Source organism: Lasioglossum baleicum, chromosome 12 (genome assembly GCF_051020765.1).
Source record: "Lasioglossum baleicum chromosome 12, iyLasBale1, whole genome shotgun sequence".
Classification (NCBI taxonomy): domain Eukaryota; kingdom Metazoa; phylum Arthropoda; class Insecta; order Hymenoptera; family Halictidae; genus Lasioglossum; species Lasioglossum baleicum.
The window spans coordinates 2,245,573-2,265,342 of NC_134940.1; the positions used below are offsets into that span (position 1 = coordinate 2,245,573).

At 36.3% G+C, this 19,770-nt stretch overlaps 2 protein-coding genes and 1 long non-coding RNA gene across 4 annotated transcripts; 1 reads left to right on the forward strand and 2 right to left on the reverse strand.

Annotated features, from left to right (window-relative positions):
* Window positions 1–227: 227 nt before the first annotated feature.
* LOC143214586 (protein transport protein Sec24A-like) lies at window positions 228–6,889 on the reverse strand. Of its 2 annotated transcripts, XM_076435810.1 has the most exons (5): window positions 3,935–6,889; window positions 3,658–3,861; window positions 3,129–3,439; window positions 2,950–3,062; window positions 228–2,827 (listed from the first exon to the last, which is right to left on the reverse strand). In XM_076435810.1, the coding sequence occupies exons 3-4, from the start codon at window positions 3,217–3,219 to the stop codon at window positions 2,971–2,973; spliced, it is 183 nt and encodes a 60-aa protein (XP_076291925.1). In that variant the 5' UTR covers window positions 3,220–3,439; window positions 3,658–3,861; window positions 3,935–6,889; the 3' UTR covers window positions 228–2,827; window positions 2,950–2,970. The 2 variants fall into 2 exon arrangements, with proteins under 2 accessions (XP_076291925.1, XP_076291923.1); XM_076435808.1 differs by having other exon boundaries at window positions 228–3,062.
* Window positions 6,890–6,914: 25 nt separating this feature from the next.
* LOC143214587 (uncharacterized) lies at window positions 6,915–8,590 on the reverse strand. The gene is made up of 3 exons (XR_013010173.1): window positions 8,272–8,590; window positions 7,500–7,584; window positions 6,915–7,231 (listed from the first exon to the last, which is right to left on the reverse strand). It is a non-coding gene; the product is annotated as an uncharacterized LOC143214587 (long non-coding RNA).
* Window positions 8,591–9,204: 614 nt separating this feature from the next.
* Window positions 9,205–12,447, forward strand: LOC143214211 (E3 SUMO-protein ligase ZBED1-like). Its single transcript, XM_076434948.1, has 3 exons — window positions 9,205–9,523; window positions 10,211–10,295; window positions 10,564–12,447. Exons 1-3 carry the CDS (start codon window positions 9,250–9,252, stop codon window positions 12,113–12,115), a joined length of 1,911 nt encoding a protein of 636 aa, XP_076291063.1. The 5' UTR covers window positions 9,205–9,249; the 3' UTR covers window positions 12,116–12,447.
* The last annotated feature ends 7,323 nt before the right edge of the window (window positions 12,448–19,770 follow it).

Here is a 19,770-nt window from a genome sequence, read left to right on the forward strand (position 1 = left end):
TCTATTAAAATCATTAAGGGAAGAGATGACATTCAATTTAGTTTCTATTTCCTGTAATCGACGCTGACATTTTTTATTTTGCATAAAGATCCGCAGTCTATCCGTGACACACCATCGGGTGGCCCGGTGGCCCGAGAGTGGCTCGACTTCGTCGAGCGCGTTCAGACGTCAGACAGAAGCGGACAAGTTCGTGCGAACGCAGAATTGAATCTCGAGTAGAGCGGAAACTCGCTCGCCCGAACTTGTCCGATTCTTTCCGAACCCGCCCGACGAGATCGAGACACTCCCGGGCAGCTCGAAACCCCTTGGCAGCCCGATGCACTCGGGCAGCTTGAAACGCGCTCGAGCCGAAAATTATAAATTAAGTTTCTTTTCCCTTCTACGACACATTTTTTTTGCACGAAGACGTTTCAACCCTCTACGCCTACCGAACCTTAAAAGTAACTGGTAAATGTTTCTTTGTATGAAAATGATGAGATTGATTTTATTTAGACTTTATGCAGCTCTCCTATTGTAATATGTTAATGTATTAGCGTGTTCGGAAAGTCATTTCGTTTTCTCCTTTGCTGAAGAAATAACATTCAATTTGATTTCTATTTCTTGCAATCGATGTAGTCAATTTTTGCTTTGCAGAAAGATTCGCAGTCTAGTAATGACAAACGGAAGCATTGCCATCCCTACACGATAAACGAAATTACTTTCCGAACGACCTGATAGTATGTAGTATGTAATTTAAATAAAAATATTAATTTTGTCAGTAAAATGAAAGACTGCTGCTGCTGCTGCTACACATTTGTACAATAGACATTTACTTTACCGACATCTTAATGTGGAAGATCCACATCAGCGCGACCAGCTCTGTATCACCTTACCGGGGCGAGAGACCCCTGCCCCCTAGTACAAGGCCTGTACGTGCCTGTACGGCGCTGCGTACGGCATTCGAAACATTGGCGCGACTGTGTTGCCCTCTTACGGTGAGGCAAAATCCCCCACCGTTTTCCGTGCAGCCTCGCGGCAGCAGGGATCCAAAACGCGACATTGCTGCCCGGTGCAGCCCTGGTTGTCTGGGTTATGAAATTCACTTCTTGATAGTATATTGAAAATATGAATAATTATGTACGTAAATTTCTTCTCAAATGATAACAGGTCTAAATAGAAGGAATAAAGCGTGTAATTGAAAATTCATAAAATTCTTCTAGTATCTTTCGTAAAATATAAGTAATAATAGCCAGTATAGGAGAAAAATATGTAAAATAATGTAATGTATGTAAAAATAATATGCAAAATAATATTACACATTATAAAATAATATGTAAAATAATATTACATATTATAAAATAATATGTAAAATGATATTACATATTATAAAATAATATGTAAAATAAGTATGTAAAAATAAAATATTAATTTAAAATAATACTCACTTCTTTCGTTAAGATCATCTATTAGATCTAAAGGTATCTGGATCTGAGTACACTCGGTTAGCCAGAGAAAACCATTTATTCTCCCAATGGACAAATATATAACAAATGACATCATACATATCTATGTATGTGTTTTATTTAAACAAAAAACGTACTAATTACACTTTAATCAAATATTTGGATTATTTTTCTAAAATCTGTAGTTGTTGCGTGATTTTATATTTAAAAATATTATTTTTTCAGAAAAAAAATTGTAACATATTAAACACAAACTGGACAGGCGAATACTATATATTTAAATACAAACAGGAAGTCGGAAAAAATAACAAAACACTATCAATATGTGTTCGTGCGTTCGTTCAACTTTGCTCATTTGCAGTTCGTCGATGGTATGAATTCATATTTAATAGATTCAAACGACAAAACGCAATTTTATAACGGAATGTTTATTTGTGTAAGTGATATTTATGTAAATACTTATGGTTGATAGCGAGAAACAGAGAGACGTGCCAGAGAAGGACAGACGACGAACGCCCGATTCTCAACTCTAATTGGTTGAGACGCAAAAGAGTAGGGATAGATTTCGGAACGCGCGGACGCCGATCTTCCGCGAGGCACGAGGCACGAGCAGGCACGAGGCTCAGTCACTCTTCAACGTACAATCACGAGGTGAGTGTCGATTTGTCCGTAAGAAATGTAGAGCGGCAGTTATCGGCGTTTCATTAATCGTACGTGTTTTCTTTATTCCAGATACATCGTAAATCGTTCTATCGTTCTACATTGGCAGCAACATTGTACTTTTTCACTGCAGATTTATGTAAGTGTGCACATTTATTTTCTAATATTATTTAATCATTGATGTATGTCCTGACGAATAACTTCAGCAGTCTAATATAGATTGTGGGATTTCCCTAGCTGAAGTAATCTTTCAGGAATTGTTTTATTTTTCTATTCTGTTTGGTTTTGCTGTGTTACACAAATACAGTGACTCCCATTAATATCCGGGCGCTCTAAAAAAAGCGATAACCTTTTTAATATTGGACTATACGAATCAAACTTTTTTCGGAAGCTAGAGCAATTAGTTTACTTCCAGGATGTGAAAAGAAATTTTTTCGAAAATTGCAATTGGTCGGAATTGTAGAGAAAAACTAAAGGATGCATTAACAACTTTTTTATGTGGGCCTATATTGAAAATTTAAAAAATACGTTTTGTAGATTTGTTTCAATTAAACATATCCTGAAAATTTCGTCAAAATCGGTCGACGTTGAAATGAGCTATAAGCGTTTAGACCGCCAGTCATCGTTGACTGAGACAACTTGTAAGCTGACACCACGTCTATGCCCACGTTTATCAAAGCGTCCCTCGCGTTGGATAATGAAGGACTGTTGGGACCTGTCCACAACTGCGAAAATATTCATAACAATCCCAGTTAACTGTTAACTCTCGAAAGTGTACCAAATACATTATAAATGTGAGTCGAGAGAGACTAATGGATTACTTTTCGTTCTGGAGAAACGATCTTACTTATTTTCAAAAATAGGCCTACTATGCATTGTTGATTAGCGGAATGGAGAATGTCTGATAAACTATATTAGCGACTGGCGAACTCAGCGTGTGTACCCTGATTTTTCTCTCGCCTGGAACAGATCCGAATCATTATTCATACCGTGGTCAAACTCATAAATTCTAGAATTTGTAAATACCTGTACTCGACGTGTAAAGCAAAGCTGCATGTAAACATTGGAAACACACGTTCTGGACGTCCGAGAGATTCTCCTCGATGGAGATCTGCATTCCAAAACCGGCGTTCGGATTGACATTAGGCAAACTATGGAGATCCGTGGAAAGTGTAAATACTGAAGCTCCGCGTGCATTGTATTCTCATCACCGCTTCGAAACCGATTTTTCTAGTGAGATAACGTCCGAGTATTCTGTCGAGAGTTTCTGCGTTCTGCGGTTTCGATCCTCGAACTTACTATATGTATGCAACCACCGGAGAATTTACACATACCAGCTGGAACATAAAAAAGATACCGGAAAGAATAATGAAATTGTTGTGCAACTAGAAGATCTCTTTACATAATAATTAATCATACACGTACCCGACTGCGGATCTTTATACATTTATGACAAAACTAAATAGAACAAATATCTTTGTTTTTAATATCTAACACATAAAAATCCGGAGTTTAATTAAGAGTAACGTGTGAATAGAATGTTTAAATTGCATACAAGGTGTGGCTAAATCACAATACATATTGGCTATTTAGTGGGAATAGATCGACTGCAATCTGCTGTCCTCTGCAGTCCAGTGCTAATCTCTTGTAGAAGTCCGCAGCTGGGTTCAAATGTGGTACGTCCTTGCTCGCTTTGCTATTAGGGTCCTCTCTGGCTTATAACAGTCCAGACTATGGACTACATTTAGACTACACTCTCCTAAAAATTTATTTCAAAATTCGTGAAATTTACGAAGATATTAAAAAATAATTTGTCAAGAAATAGAAATTACCATAAGTTTATACGCAGCTTGCAGTGCAGCGCCCAAAGCACTGTTAGTATCGTGCGTTCCTTGGAATTTGGTGGGTAACTGAGTCAACAAGTCCCTGACTAATTCCTTTCGTTCCTTTAAATTGACTATTAGATTTGTTAGAATATAAGGTAAATTCACATATATATACAGGGTGTCTCAAAATTAGGTCCGGAGCCGAAAATGGGAGGTTCCTGAGATCATTTCAAGCGACATTTTCCTTTGAAAAAATGTCGTCCGCGGCTTCGTTAACGAGTTATTAACGAAAAACACGGACCAATCAGAGCGCGAGCTAGACGCGTGCAGCCAGGCGCGCCGGCAGCCGAGTGTCGGTGGCACGCCGCGATATCGCAACGAACAAAAGTTTCTCGATGATGTGAATCCTCGCCAATTTCGATAAGCTTTGGATATGTTGTCAATACCATGATTCTGAACAACATTTCCCTTTACAGTTTCTGTCGATCGGCTTTAGTTTACGATATTATTGTAAAAATTTGTAATTGTAAATCGATCGATGTACTATTTTCTATCCGATTTCGATAAGCTTTGGATATGTTGTCAATACCATGATTCTGAACAAATTTCCCTTTACAGTTTAATTTAAGGAGCTTTAATTTTAAAAAAATTTCATCGCTCTACCTCATTTCTATCGTAAGTTCTTCGATTTTGACTCCGATTTGGACGAAAGGTCCCACTGTGCGGCGTTCTAGCCTCTTCGACGGACAACATGCAGCCGAATATTGCAAAACCATTGCTCGTAATCGTAAAAATAGAACTTTTGAGAATGATCGCATCTTAGATTGATCTTTCGTCTAGCGATTTTGACTACTAAAAAACCCCGTCCTTGCATTATTGAGAAATCAGAAGTCTAATCCCGGACCCTTGCAGTTCTCGCGTACGTATTAGGGATCCCCGTTTCACGTGTATGTAAATACACGTGGTACGTGAACCGTGTAGTGCGAATTTAAGGATCCGTGAATGCGGATCCGTGTACACGGATCCACGAACACGTGAATACGGATCCGTGTAGCACGGGTCCGTGTTACACGGGGCTGCGAACATATATGTATATGTATTACACTGCGTATATGTATTACACGGATCCGTATTCACGGATCCGTTCGTCGGCACGTTCGAGTCCAACAACTGAGGCGTTATTGTTTTTAGATCGAATTCTTTTCTACTGTTGACGTTAGAAATGAGACAATAATAAAGTTGCGGTAAATTGTTCGACGTTAAATGACCGTATATTAAAATGCATATGTAAAATAAAAATACGAACATTTGTGAAATTAAAATACACGGGTACCCGTGTACTTAGTATTATATTACGTGCATTAAAATTCGGATTCGTTTATTGCACGTGAAATAGGGACCTCAATTAGATGTGATTCTGGAAGCGGGTAGCGCAGATGGAAAGAGATACTGAATAAATTAGCGGAAATAGCGCACGAAATAAAACAGGTATTAGAAGAGCGATGCGTTTATTACGAAATAGAGAGCGATACTGACGTGAAAGAGAACAATACAAAGAAAAAGAAAGGATTACATAGAAAGACATAAGTATGGATTTAAAGACGGCAGCATTGGTGACGCGTAAATATAAACAAAGAACGTATTTATGTAACGCCTGTGTTACTTGAGGCCTGAGCGTGATCAACAACTGTCCAGAGCTAACATACATTCTGAAAAACAAATTTTTGGGCTACAGGTAACAAAAAATAATTAACACAATTTTACGAAATACAATTTATTCAATTAATTTTCTATTTTGGTACAAAAAAACTAAAATGTTTACGTTCTCAGGTAGTAAACGTGTTCTTTTTCGCGTGACAATATTACCCGCCGTTGAAAAACAACGTTCGGAACTATCCGACGTTGCCGGTATCGCCAAATACTTCATTGCAAGTTTTGCAATTGCCGGATATTTGCTTATCCGCGACTTCCACCAGTCAGACGGACATAGATCAAACCGTATCTGTGGTTCCGCAATGTATTTTTCATATTCGCTGTGTATGTCGGACATGTCAACAATGTCGTCATTATATAAAAATTGTAATGCTGTTTGTTGCAATGAGTTATCTACATTCCTATTTGCTGTTTCATTTGGAAAACTTTCTAATGTGTTTTTTATTTTGCTACGAATTGAGCTCTAAATCTTTGTAACGAGGGTCGAGGAAGCAAGAAATTTGGGTTATTGTTGTAGTACAATCTTCATTAAAATTTAACTGAAATCAGTTCTTTATTTCCGAAAGTACTGTTTCTTTAAATACTCTAATAACCTCATTATCTGTTTCTAAAATACTTAAATGGTTTTCGATTAATTTGTTGAGCAATGGTCTTACCATCGACACTGACGCATTTTTTTCTCCACAAAACAACGTGGTTATTATTTGTAATGGTTTTAAAACGTTTAATAAGCTATCTATGTTTTCCCATTGACATTCTGTTACCTCCAAATTTCTTGCTGTGCTTAAATTTGTAATTGCTCTGTATGCAATTACATTAGTTATACTGCATCTATTTTCACGAATGCGTTCTAACATGAAAAATGTGGAATTCCATCTCGTGGAACAACATTGTAACAATGTAGTTTTCGTTATCCCAAGTTGCCTTTGTTTGATTTCTAGGGCCTTTTTTGCGACGTTGGAATGTTTGAAATGCCCAACTATTTTACTGCAACGGCGAATAATTTGTTCTACATTATCTTCGGTAAGTGCCTTCTTGATTGCAAGCTGCAGAGTGTGAGCTGCACACGCTACGTTTTCAATTTCCTCACTCATCAATGAAATCGCATTTTTTATGTTGGAAGCGTTGTCTGTCACTATCGAAACAACTTTATTTGTTATTTCCCAATCGTCTAATGTCCTTTTTAATTCATTAGCGATATTTTCTGCAGTGTGGCGTTCTTCCATTTCATGAGTGGTTAAGGTGTATGACTGTATGTTCCATTGTTTGTCAACAAATTGTACAGTGAGTGTAATGTATGTATCTTCTGTCAACGAAGACCAACAATCTGTTGTACATGCTACGCTTGCAGTAGCCCTCAGGTTTTGCTTCATTTTTTCTTCGATCGTCGTCTTCAAAGCAACTAGTCTCCTTTTTATTGCTTCTTCCTTGCATGTTTTGTAATTGGGTTCCACAACATGCATGAAGTTTTGAAAACCAACACTTGAACAAAAGGACAGCGGTAATTGGTTCAATACAATTAATTTGGCCAGTGCTTCATGAATATCTTCGGTCCTTGTACGATCGCATATACGGTGGTTCGCAGCAGAGCTGGGGAAAATAGTATTTTAAATAGTAAATAGTAAATAATCCCATTTATTTTATACAGTGTCTGTACAACTTTGAAAATAAAATATTTTATTTTGAGGCTCAGATTGTTGAAATAGAAGTATTTTATTTCGAGGTTCAGATTGTTCAGATAGAAATATTTTATTTCGAGTTTCAGATTGTTCAAATGAAATACTATTTTCTTTAAGCAAAATAAAATCTAAAATATTAAATAGTATTTCAAATATTTTTTCCACCAAATAATGCCCACCTCTGGTTAGACTCTATTCCCCTCCGACACCGACGTTTTTGTTGCTGTGGACGTCGAGTTTCAGGATCCGCACGTTCATTATTTTCTGGGGATGAATTTTGATAATTATTTAGAAGTTTGCGATTTTTACCAGTTTCGCTGATCTTGAAATATGTAGTCAAGAACATAATTTTGAATAACTTTTTCCTGTACATGTAACAGCCCCTTGGTTTTACTTCCCTAGATATTAGCAAAAAAAATATCGGTACTGGCACATTGACGAGTTCTGGGCAGAACGCCCATATGAGTCGCCTGTATAACATTTTTTTACAAACATTGTCGCGACTTTCGGCCTCTAACTGCAATAAATCTAATTGTAAGAATTCTTACATCTTTCAATGTCTGTCGTTTTTCTCCGCATCAATCGATTTCGATGAAACTTTCACAGTGCATATAATTGACACAGATCTAAAAAACGTATCTTTTAAATTTTCAATATAGGTCCACATAAAAAAGTTGTAAAATATAACTTTTAGTGTTTTTTCTACAATTCAGAACAATTGCAGTTTTTGAATAAATATTTTTTCACATCCTATAGTAAACTAATTGCTCTAGCATCCCAGAAAATTTTAAATGGTATAGTACAATATTCAAAAAGTTATCGTCGTTTTAGAGAGTATCCGAATATTATATTGGGTCACTGTATCAGGAAAAGTTATTCCGAACGATGGCATTGACAAAACATTATTCAAGATTATTGAAATCGTTGAGAATGACAAACTTGAATAAATACCTGAATTTTCTCTATTTTCTTCCATAATTATTGTCATGTCACTTTCCATAGTTTCGATGCTGTCACTTCCACTGTTGGTACTCGGTAACGAATCTTGTGCATCGTGATTTGTGGGCTTTAGATTATGAATTATATGCAAATGTCTACTTATAGCACCTGTTGTTCCACCAGCACATGAAAATTCATTATTATATTCATCGTCGCACATATTGCAAATAGCTTTCTCCCCCACACGAGTTGCGTATTGCCACACCCAACTTTTTCGTTTATACATTTTGTATACAGTATATCGACTACTATATTCGTATAGTAAATTAACTAAATTAGTCGACACTAACACAGGAAAATGTATATAAAGTAAAATAAAAGAATAAAGTAAAACGAATAGAAATGATAAACTATAAACTAGTAAACTAATGTAATAGATAAATATAATAATAATTCTAATAAACTGATCAAATAGACTATAATAAACTGATTCGAAAATAAAAGAAACGCTACAGCGCAGCGTTCGTTCACTGAAAACAGTTGAAGGTGCATAGTATAGCTATATGTAGATGCATAATTGCATAGATGCACCTTCAACTGTTTTCAGTGAACGAACGCTGCGTTGGAGCGTTTCTTTTATTTTCGAATCAGTTTCTTCGTTGATGTTCGCTTCGCAAGTCACAAGAATCTTATTCGTTCAATATTCGCTTCCACTTTATCGTATAGTATTTTTTCGGATTAGTATTCATTAATTTTTTATTATTTTAATAATTAGTTTATTAGAATTACTATTAGATTTATCTATTTGATTAGTTTATTAGAATTATTATTATATTTATCTATTACATTAGTTTACTAGTTTATAGTTTATCATTTCTATTCGTTTTACTTTATTCTTTTATTTTACTTTATATACATTTTCCTGTGTTAGTGTCGACTAATTTAGTTAATTTACTATACGAATATAGTAGTCGATATACTGTATACAAAATGTATAAACGAAAAAGTTGGGTGTGGCAATACGCAACTCGTGTGGGGGAGAAAGCTATTTGCAATATGTGCGACGATGAATATAATAATGAATTTTCATGTGCTGGTGGAACAACAGGTGCTATAAGTAGACATTTGCATATAATTCATAATCTAAAGCCCACAAATCACGATGCACAAGATTCGTTACCGAGTACCAACAGTGGAAGTGACAGCATCGAAACTATGGAAAGTGACATGACAATAATTATGGAAGAAAATAGAGAAAATTCAGGTATTTATTCAAGTTTGTCATTCTCAACGATTTCAATAATCTTGAATAATGTTTTGTCAATGCCATCGTTCGGAATAACTTTTCCTGATACAGTGACCCAATATAATATTCGGATACTCTCTAAAACGACGATAACTTTTTGAATATTGTACTATACCATTTAAAATTTTCTGGGATGCTAGAGCAATTAGTTTACTATAGGATGTGAAAAAATATTTATTCAAAAACTGCAATTGTTCTGAATTGTAGAAAAAACACTAAAAGTTATATTTTACAACTTTTTTATGTGGACCTATATTGAAAATTTAAAAGATACGTTTTTTAGATCTGTGTCAATTATATGCACTGTGAAAGTTTCATCGAAATCGATTGATGCGGAGAAAAACGACAGACATTGAAAGATGTAAGAATTCTTACAATTAGATTTATTGCAGTTAGAGGCCGAAAGTCGCGACAATGTTTGTAAAAAAATGTTATACAGGCGACTCATATGGGCGTTCTGCCCAGAACTCGTCAATGTGCCAGTACCGATATTTTTTTTGCTAATATCTAGGGAAGTAAAACCAAGGGGCTGTTACATGTACAGGAAAAAGTTATTCAAAATTATGTTCTTGACTACATATTTCAAGATCAGCGAAACTGGTAAAAATCGCAAACTTCTAAATAATTATCAAAATTCATCCCCAGAAAATAATGAACGTGCGGATCCTGAAACTCGACGTCCACAGCAACAAAAACGTCGGTGTCGGAGGGGAATAGAGTCTAACCAGAGGTGGGCATTATTTGGTGGAAAAAATATTTGAAATACTATTTAATATTTTAGATTTTATTTTGCTTAAAGAAAATAGTATTTCATTTGAACAATCTGAAACTCGAAATAAAATATTTCTATCTGAACAATCTGAACCTCGAAATAAAATACTTCTATTTCAACAATCTGAGCCTCAAAATAAAATATTTTATTTTCAAAGTTGTACAGACACTGTATAAAATAAATGGGATTATTTACTATTTACTATTTAAAATACTATTTTCCCCAGCTCTGCTGCGAACCACCGTATATGCAATCGTACAAGGACCGAAGATATTCATGAAGCACTGGCCAAATTAATTGTATTGAACCAATTACCGCTGTCCTTTTGTTCAAGTGTTGGTTTTCAAAACTTCATGCATGTTGTGGAACCCAATTACAAAACATGCAAGGAAGAAGCAATAAAAAGGAGACTAGTTGCTTTGAAGACGACGATCGAAGAAAATATGACGCAAAACCTGAGGGCTACTGCAAGCGTAGCATGTACAACAGATTGTTGGTCTTCGTTGACAGAAGATACATACATTACACTCACTGTACAATTTGTTGACAAACAATGCAACATACAGTCATACACCTTAACCACTCATGAAATGGAAGAACGCCACACTGCAGAAAATATCGCTAATGAATTAAAAAGGACATTAGACGTTTGGGAAATAACAAATAAAGTTGTTTCGATAGTGACAGACAACGCTTCCAACATAAAAAATGCGATTTCATTGATGAGTGAGGAAATTGAAAACGTAGCGTGTGCAGCTCACACTCTGCAGCTTGCAATCAAGAAGGCACTTACCGAAGATAATGTAGAACAAATTATTCGCCGTTGCAGTAAAATAGTTGGGCATTTCAAACATTCCAACGTCGCAAAAAAGGCCCTAGAAATCAAACAAAGGCAACTTGGGATAACGAAAACTACATTGTTACAATGTTGTTCCACGAGATGGAATTCCACATTTTTCATGTTAGAACGCATTCGTGAAAATAGATGCAGTATAACTAATGTAATTGCATACAGAGCAATTACAAATTTAAGCACAGCAAGAAATTTGGAAGTAACAGAGTGTCAATGGGAAAACATAGATAGCTTATTAAACGTTTTAAAACCATTACAAATAATAACCACGTTGTTTTGTGGAGAAAAAAATGCGTCTGTGTCGATGGTAAGACCATTGCTCAACAAATTAATCGAAAACCATTTAAATATATTAGAAACGGACAACCATGTTATTAGAGTATTTAAAGAAACAGTGCTTTCGGAAATAAAGAACCGATTTCAATTAAATTTTAATGAAGAGAGTACTACAACAATAACCCAAATTTCTTGTTTCCTCGACCCGCGATACAAAGATTTAGAGCACGAATCTCCACGCACAAGGATTAAAATTCGTAACAAAATAAAGAACATATTAGATAGTTTTCCAAATGAAACAACAAATAGAAATGTAGATAACAACTTGCAACAAACAGCTTTACAATTCTTATATAACGACGAGATTTTTGACATGTCCAACATAAACAGCGAATATGAAAAATACATTGTGGATCCACAGATACGGTTCGATCTATGTCCGTATGAGTGGTGGAAGTCACGGATAACCAAATATCCGACAATTGCAAAACTTGCAATGAAGTATTTGGCGATACCGGCAACGTCGGATAGTTCCGAACGTTGTTTTTCAACGGCGGGTAATATTGTCACGCGAAAAAGAACACGCTTACTACCGGAGAACGTAAACATTTTAGTTTTTTTGTACCAAAATAGAAAATTAATTGAATAAATTGTATTTCGTAAAATTGTGTTAATTATTTTTTGTTACCTGTAGCCAAAAAATTTGTTGATGTTTTCAGGTATACCGAAAGGTAAGGGGCATACGGCCAGGTCGACGAACTGCACAGCCGGTGGTAGATAGTTAGATAGTTGGTATACTAAGGCCTAAGGGATGCGCGGTCAAGTCGACGATCCAGAATTTAACTTTCACTTTCGAATCGATAAATAATTCGTATGTTTATTTTACACAGATGCCTTGAAATTTTTCCACACTCACAATCACTGTTCACATTTGTCAACACATAGTTATGCACTAATAATAATTGCCATATCCCTTGTACTGCTGCACAAATCACAACAATCAGGTAATGCAATCACTAGACTGCGGATTTCATGCATTTGTAGCAAATATGAGTAGGTGCATTTTAATACAGTAGAGAGATTAAAATAATTTCAAAGCACCATAGTATTATTTTCAACTTCTTAAAATGATGACAGTACGAATCAAATATCTGTCTGGCTCCCCTGTCCCTTGTAATAGCGGCAGCCAACATTCATTTTGCATAAAGATTCGCAGTCTAGTGATTAGTTTAAATATCACTATCAAAAACACAGCTAATAGCAACCGTTAGCTTTGAATTGACAAGTCTTTGGAGATGTTCTCTCTACCGCGGCTCGAACGACACTGATTTTCCTCAAGATTTTTCTAAAGAATTTAGGAAGGGCATTTAGAGTGTCGAAATTCGAAATGCACGCTGTAGTACGAGAACGACGGGACGGTTAGACGAAAAACAGAATGCGAGAAGGACCGCTGTAAGCTTTGTGGCAAACACATGTTTAGTTTTTCCTGCAGGTTGGTACGTAGAGTCGATGGGTAACCGTTCGAAAACGTCATCTGTCCTTCTTTTAGAAAGTTTCTTAAGGAAGGTATAGGACAATAGGGATGCTACGCTGACCTGACATTTTTACCCCTTGCTGGGTAAAAGGACGGATGACGTTTTCGAACAGTTACCCATCGACTCTACGTACCAACCTGCAGGAAAAACTAAACATGTGTTTGCCACAAAGCTTACAGCGGTCCTTCTCGCATTCTGTTTTTCGTCTAACCGTCCCGTCGTTCTCGTGCTACAGCGTGCATTTCGAATTTCGACACTCTAAATGCCCTTCCTAAATTCTTTAGAAAAATCTTGAGGAAAATCAGTGTCGTTCGAGCCGCGGTAGAGAGAACATCTCCAAAGACTTGTCAATTCATAGCTAACGGTTGCTATTAGCTGTGTTTTTGATAGTGATATTTAAACTAATCACTAGACTGCGAATCTTTATGCAAAATGAATGTTGGCTGCCGCTATTACAAGGGACAGGGGAGCCAGACAGATATTTGATTCTTACTGTGATCATTTTAAGAAGTTGAAAATAATACTATGGTGCTTTGAAATTATTTTAATCTCTCTACTGTATTAAAATGCACCTACTCATATTTGCTACAAATGCATGAAATCCGCAGTCTAGTGATTGCATTACCTGATTGTTGTGATTTGTGCAGCAGTACAAGGGATATGGCAATTATTATTAGTGCATAACTATGTGTTGACAAATGTGAACAGTGATTGTGAGTGTGGAAAAATTTCAAGGCATCTGTGTAAAATAAACATACGAATTATTTATCGATTCGAAAGTGAAAGTTAAATTCTGGATCGTCGACTTGACCGCGCATCCCTTAGGCCTTCTACTACCGGCTGTGCAGCTCGTCGACCTGGCCGTACGTCCCTTGGCTTTCGGTACTGCCGTGTACCTGAAGACATCTGTGCAGTTCGTCACCGAGTGACCCAGTGACACACATTTCGAAGCAGCAAATGGATTTACGGCTGAATACGTGAGTTTTTAATTCAATCAGTTTCTGCTTCTTCTCTTTTTTTACGATTATCTCGTAAACTAAAGCCGATCGCCAAAAAGTCTAAAGAGAAATGTTGTTCAGAATCATGGTCTGGACAACGTATCCAAAGCTCATCCAAATCGAGTAGAAGATAGTACAATCGATCGATTTACAATTACAAGTTTTTGCATTTATCGCGTAAACTAAAGCCGGCCGACAAAAACTGTAAAGGGAAATGTTGTTCAGAATCATGGTCTTGACAACATATCCAAAGCTCATCCAAATCGAGTAGAAGATAGTACAATCGATCGATTTACAATTACACGTTTTTACATTTATCGCGTAAACTAAAGCCGGCTGACAAAAACTGTAAAGGGAAATGTTGTTCAGAATCATGGCCTTGACAACATATCCAAAGCTCATCCAAATCGAGGAAGATTCACATAATCTCGAGAAACTCTTGTTCGTTGCGGCATCGCGGCATTACACCACGCTCGTCTCCCGGAGCGCCTGGCTGAACGTGCCATCGCGCGTCTAGGTCGCGCTCTGATTGGTCCGTGTTTTTCGTTAATAACTCCTAAACAAAGCCCCGGCTGACATTGGTGCAAAGGAAAATGTTGCTTCAAATGACCTAAGGAACCTCCCATTTCCCGGAGTCGAAGGGGTTTTGGGACACCCTGTATAGCAGAGGATGGTGCCAGCAGGAGCAGAGAGGCGCGCGAGGCACATGGCGCGCGCAAACTCGCGGCCAGTGGCGTTCACCGACACGCGGCCAGTGGCGCTCACCGCAACATCAATTCGGCAGCAGAGACTCGACGCATCGTGGCCGTGGCGGACGCGGCGCTCAGGGTGGAATCAGCAGATATCAACACTACGAGCAGCGAGACGCGATGTATTCTCGTGTCGACGACAACAATGAACGTAATACGTTTTGTACAGTGGTAGGTACAAATAATAAGACAAATAAAGTAGAAGTAAATATGTGCGAGAATAATATTGAATGGGTTCTAGATAGTGGATGCACAGACCACATTATAAATAATGACCGTTATTATTCAAACTCTATAGATTTGAAAGTCCCAGTTAATGTAAAAATAGGTGATGGAAAAATTTTGAAAGCTACTAAAATGGGAAACGTTTGCATGGATTCTACAGTATATAGAAATAAAGTAAAATTAGAATTGAGAGATGTATTCTTTGTGAAGGAAATGGATAGAAATCTGATAAGTTTTGCAAAAGTCACTCTTAGAAATAAAATTGTTGCTATAGGCAACACGGCAAAAGTATTTAACGAAAAAAATGATTTGATAGCTATTGCATATAAAGAGAACGATTTGTATAAGGTAAATAGTATAATAGAAAAAAAAGAAGCATATGTGACTATAGATGAAAATAAGAATATGACGTTGAAAGAGAAATTTCACAGAATGCTAGGTCATGTAAATTTTAGTTATTTAGAAACTTTATGCAAAAACAATTTAGTTGAAGGTATGCCAAACAAATTGGAAGATGAACATCTGCAATGTGGAACGTGTGTGCAGAACAAAATGCACAATATACCTTTCAAAAACAATAGGCACAAAGCTAGGGATATTCTCGAAATTATACATACAGATTTAAATGGGCCACATAGCACTGTAGGATACGGAGGCGAAAGATATTTTTTAACTTTCATAGACGATTTTAGCAAGGCTGCGAAGGTATACACCATAAACTCTAAAAGTCAAGTATATGAATGTTTTGTTGAATATTTAAATCTGGTTGAAAATTTAACAGGAAAACGGGTAAAACGACTGAGGTGTGACAATGGGAAAGAATATATCAATAAAAACATTTATGGGTTAGCTAGAGAAAAGGGAATTTTCGTTGAACCATGTCCACCGTATGTTCACGAACTAAATGGAACGGCAGAAAGATATAATAGGTCTGTAATGGATACTGCTAGATGTTTATTAGCTGAATCAAAGTTAAATAAGGAATATTGGCCAGAGGTAGTAAAAACAGCGGTATACTTAAAGAATAGAACATTAGCAAACACAATTGAAAGAAAAACTCCTTATGAGATAATGATGAGAGAAAAACCAGATATTAGCAATCTAAGGCTGTATGGGAGTAAAATTTTCGTAAGGGTCCCAGAAAATAAAAGAGAGGATAAATGGAGTGTGAAATCTGAACTAGGTATACTAGTAGGCTATGAAAAAGTAGGTTATAGAGTACTGAATAAAGGTAAAATAGTCATTGCTAGACACGTTGATATTGTGGAAGAAAATGTGAATCTGGTAGGTTTTAGAGGTGATATCAATGAAAATGAGGTTGATACAGATACTGAAAATAGGAATAATGTTAATATAAATAACGAAAAAGATTTAAACAAACAAGGGCAGCCCCCCGATAATAATAATAACGAAAAAAATGAACTGAGAAGGTCAAATAGAAATAGAACACAGCCAGATAGATATAGTGATAGAAATTACGCATATTGTATATACGTAAATTATGTAAGCGCAGATAGTCCTCAAGACTATAATGAGGCTGTGAATAACGAATACTCCAAGGAGTGGCGGGAAGCAATGAATAAAGAAATTAACTGTTTAGAGAAAAATAAAACGTGGAACCTAGTCGAAAAACCAAAGGATAAAAAAACATTAGATTTAAAATGGGTTTATACTAAAAAGTCGGAAGATATATATAAAGCTAGACTTGTAGTAAGGGGTTTCCAACAAAAAGAAATAATCGAAGATATTTATTCACCTGTTGCTAGGATGCAAACATTAAAATTATTATTGTCTTATTGCGTACAAAATAGTCTAATCATCATGCAAATGGATGTTGAAACAGCGTTTTTGAACGGGAAGGTTATATTCGAGGTATACGTAAAACAACCACAAGGTTACGAGGACGGCACTGATAGAGTGTGCAAATTGTATAAAGCGCTGTATGGATTGAGAGAAAGCCCTAGAGCGTGGTATGAGTGTCTAGATAGTTATTTAAGAAGTTTAGGTTTTCAGCTTATATTCAATGTACGATCATGAAGACGAAGTGTACCTAATAATATTTGTAGACGACCTATTAATCTGTTGTAAGAATAAGCAAAAGTTGGATTATATAAAAGGTCTGTTAATGAAAAAATTCCAGATAAAAGATATGGGGGAGATTAAACTCTATTTAGGAATAAATGTTGAATATAATTATAAGGAAAATGTAATGACATTAGATCAAAAGGCGTATATTGAATCCTTAGCGAAAAATATGAAATTGAGAACGCCAAATTATATGCAACACCAATGGAACAAAATCTGAAATGTGAACCTGCGCAGTCAGCATCAGTAGATATTAAATATAGAAATTTAATTGGAGCACTTTTGTATATAAGTGCAGGTACAAGATTAGACATAAGTTATAGTGTGAATTATTTAAGTAGATTCCGAAACAATTATGATCATACTCATTTCAAATATGCAATGAGAATTTTAAAATACTTATACTAAGGTGAAGTGCCCTAAGTCTGGACAGTCCAAAAGTGATACCTAAATCTGGACAATTAAATTTTCATAGTAAAATCAGTAATTAAGAGATTAAATAATTATATTATATATTCTGAGGCCTCTTAGCTACAAGTAGGTGTGAATATTATTTCATTATGACATCAATTGACATTTAAAAATAAATTCAAAGTTCATCTGAAAACAGTATACAAAATAGTCTATTTACATGCGAATCATGTGCATTTATAGTTCGAACTTTTGTTAGAAAAAAAGATATAATTTAAGCCCTCGGACAAAAAGTAATTATCACGCATAATAATATTGATATTTTAAAATAAATTGGCAATCAAACTTAACGTAAATAATAATTATTAATCCGAATATTAGATGTCCAAGATTAGGACTGTTTTCAAATATAAGTACTCCATTCTGGGACGCGATGACAGTAGCTGTCCCACTTTAAGGTTATACGCAGTTTGCTTACGCTTGAAGCCGGACACGCGTTTGTAAATAAAATCAACGCATTGTTTGCAAAATATTTAACTAAATATACGTATAACTAGTCTTCCATTAGCTTGAATAACGTATGTAGAAAATGTATTTCGGTTGTGATGTTAATAATACTTTATGTTTGGTGGAGATGGCGGATGGCGGGCTCCAGGCGTGAAGTTGCTTTGTGTGTGCTTGGATTTTTCTGTATGTTTCTCGAAGTGTTAAGAGTAACCTGTCAAAAAGGGAGTAAAACAGGTGAATTGCTTGCCCTTGAGCCTTAAGCTCAGCTTTTTAGTTGGGAGAAATTAGTAGGGGTTAAGGATTTACAGCACAAAATAAATTCTAACCTATATCTCTGCCCCGGAAAAAGGCGGGAAACCGTCCCGCCACTTGGCGGGACGGGTTCAAATAAGCTGGATACCCCTTCGGGTTTTCCTGTGCTAATAGGAAATGGCTCCAATAACTCCGTCCACAATGGATACAATGGGTGATTGTACCAATCAGAACAATAAAGAAAAAAATAAAAATATAGATCAAGCTGGATCAATGGAAGTTCAAGCCATGGAATATTCCCAAGAATCTGTGAAAGGTAACAAAAAGCAGAGCCACACGGTAATAAACACGATTATGGAACAAGAAGATGCAAACACAGGACGCTCAATCGAAGAAATCAAAGCTAAATTAAAGGATCATAACTATTCTGCTACGAATAAGAACGGTAATATGTCCTCCCAAACTAATCTAGACGCTATTATAGGCACTATCGAAAATACTGCCTCCAAAAACAGGTCAGAAAATTCCGTAAACAATAACACACCCCGCAATACAGACACTGTAGAACTATATGACTTAGAGACGGTAAGTGGTAACTATACCGTTTCAGTCTCTCTAAAAAAACAGATACTTACAAAATCGAAAAAATCCAACCTAATCAAGATATACAGATTCATCACCGGGGAAGGAATAAACCCGGAATCCATTAAAATGACTGGTTTCTCCAGAGCTGAAGTTACGACAAGAACGAGGAATGACGCCAACAAAATCCTAATGAGAGGTAAAGTAGATGAATGTAATATGTACACTTCAATCCCCTACAGACTGAAATACAGAAAAGGGGTCATCACAGAATGGGAGGACTCTATCGAGGACCTTAAAGAGCAATTGTCGCCTAATCAGGGACAGTACTCGATGGAAAGACTTAAGAAAAGAAAAAAGACAGAAAATGGATACATATGGGAAGACAGTAAAGCCATTTTAATCAAATTCCAGGGCGATTCTCTTCCTACAAGATTGCTGATCGGGTACGGCCATGTATAGATCAACATCGAACCGTTTATCGAATCAGTTAAACAATGCTACAAATGTTTAAGATTCGGACACACGCAGACAAGATGCAAGAATCAAGTGAGAAGGTGTTTCGTATGTTCAGAAGAATACCACGGAACATGTAATAAAAATCCAAAATGTATTAATTGTGGTGATGAGCATATCAGCATCGCTAAAGAATGCAAAATAAAACAAAGGGAAATGTTAACCAAAAAAATTATGGCCTACAAAAACATCTCATACAAGGCAGCCAGAGAGAGGGCCTCGGGCGTGTATCAAGATCAAGAGTACACAACGAATGAAAATGACTATAAGAGAAGAGAAGGTGACGTCCACCAATACGAGGTATTACCTTCCAAACCCCGTATACACCACAATTCAAATTTTCCACCTCTTAAATCACAAAACAGAGTAGAGTACTGGGAATCGATTTCGGGCCCAATCGAAAGAGATCTCAGCAATTTTAAAAGGGCCAGCCCGTCTAATCCA

Coding starts and splice junctions, on each gene's coding strand:
- LOC143214211 (XM_076434948.1), top strand. CDS start 9,250: ATGTATAAACGAAAAAGTTGGGTGTGGCAATACGCAACTCGTGTGGGG. Junction 9,524..10,210: donor AGAAAATAGAGAAAATTCAG/GTATTTATTCAA, acceptor ATTCATCCCCAG/AAAATAATGAACGTGCGGAT. Junction 10,296..10,563: donor GGAATAGAGTCTAACCAGAG/GTGGGCATTATT, acceptor TATTTTCCCCAG/CTCTGCTGCGAACCACCGTA.
- LOC143214586 (XM_076435810.1), bottom strand. CDS start 3,219: ATGCAGATCTCCATCGAGGAGAATCTCTCGGACGTCCAGAACGTGTGT. Junction 3,063..3,128: donor GCTTTACACGTCGAGTACAG/GTATTTACAAAT, acceptor GATCTGTTCCAG/GCGAGAGAAAAATCAGGGTA.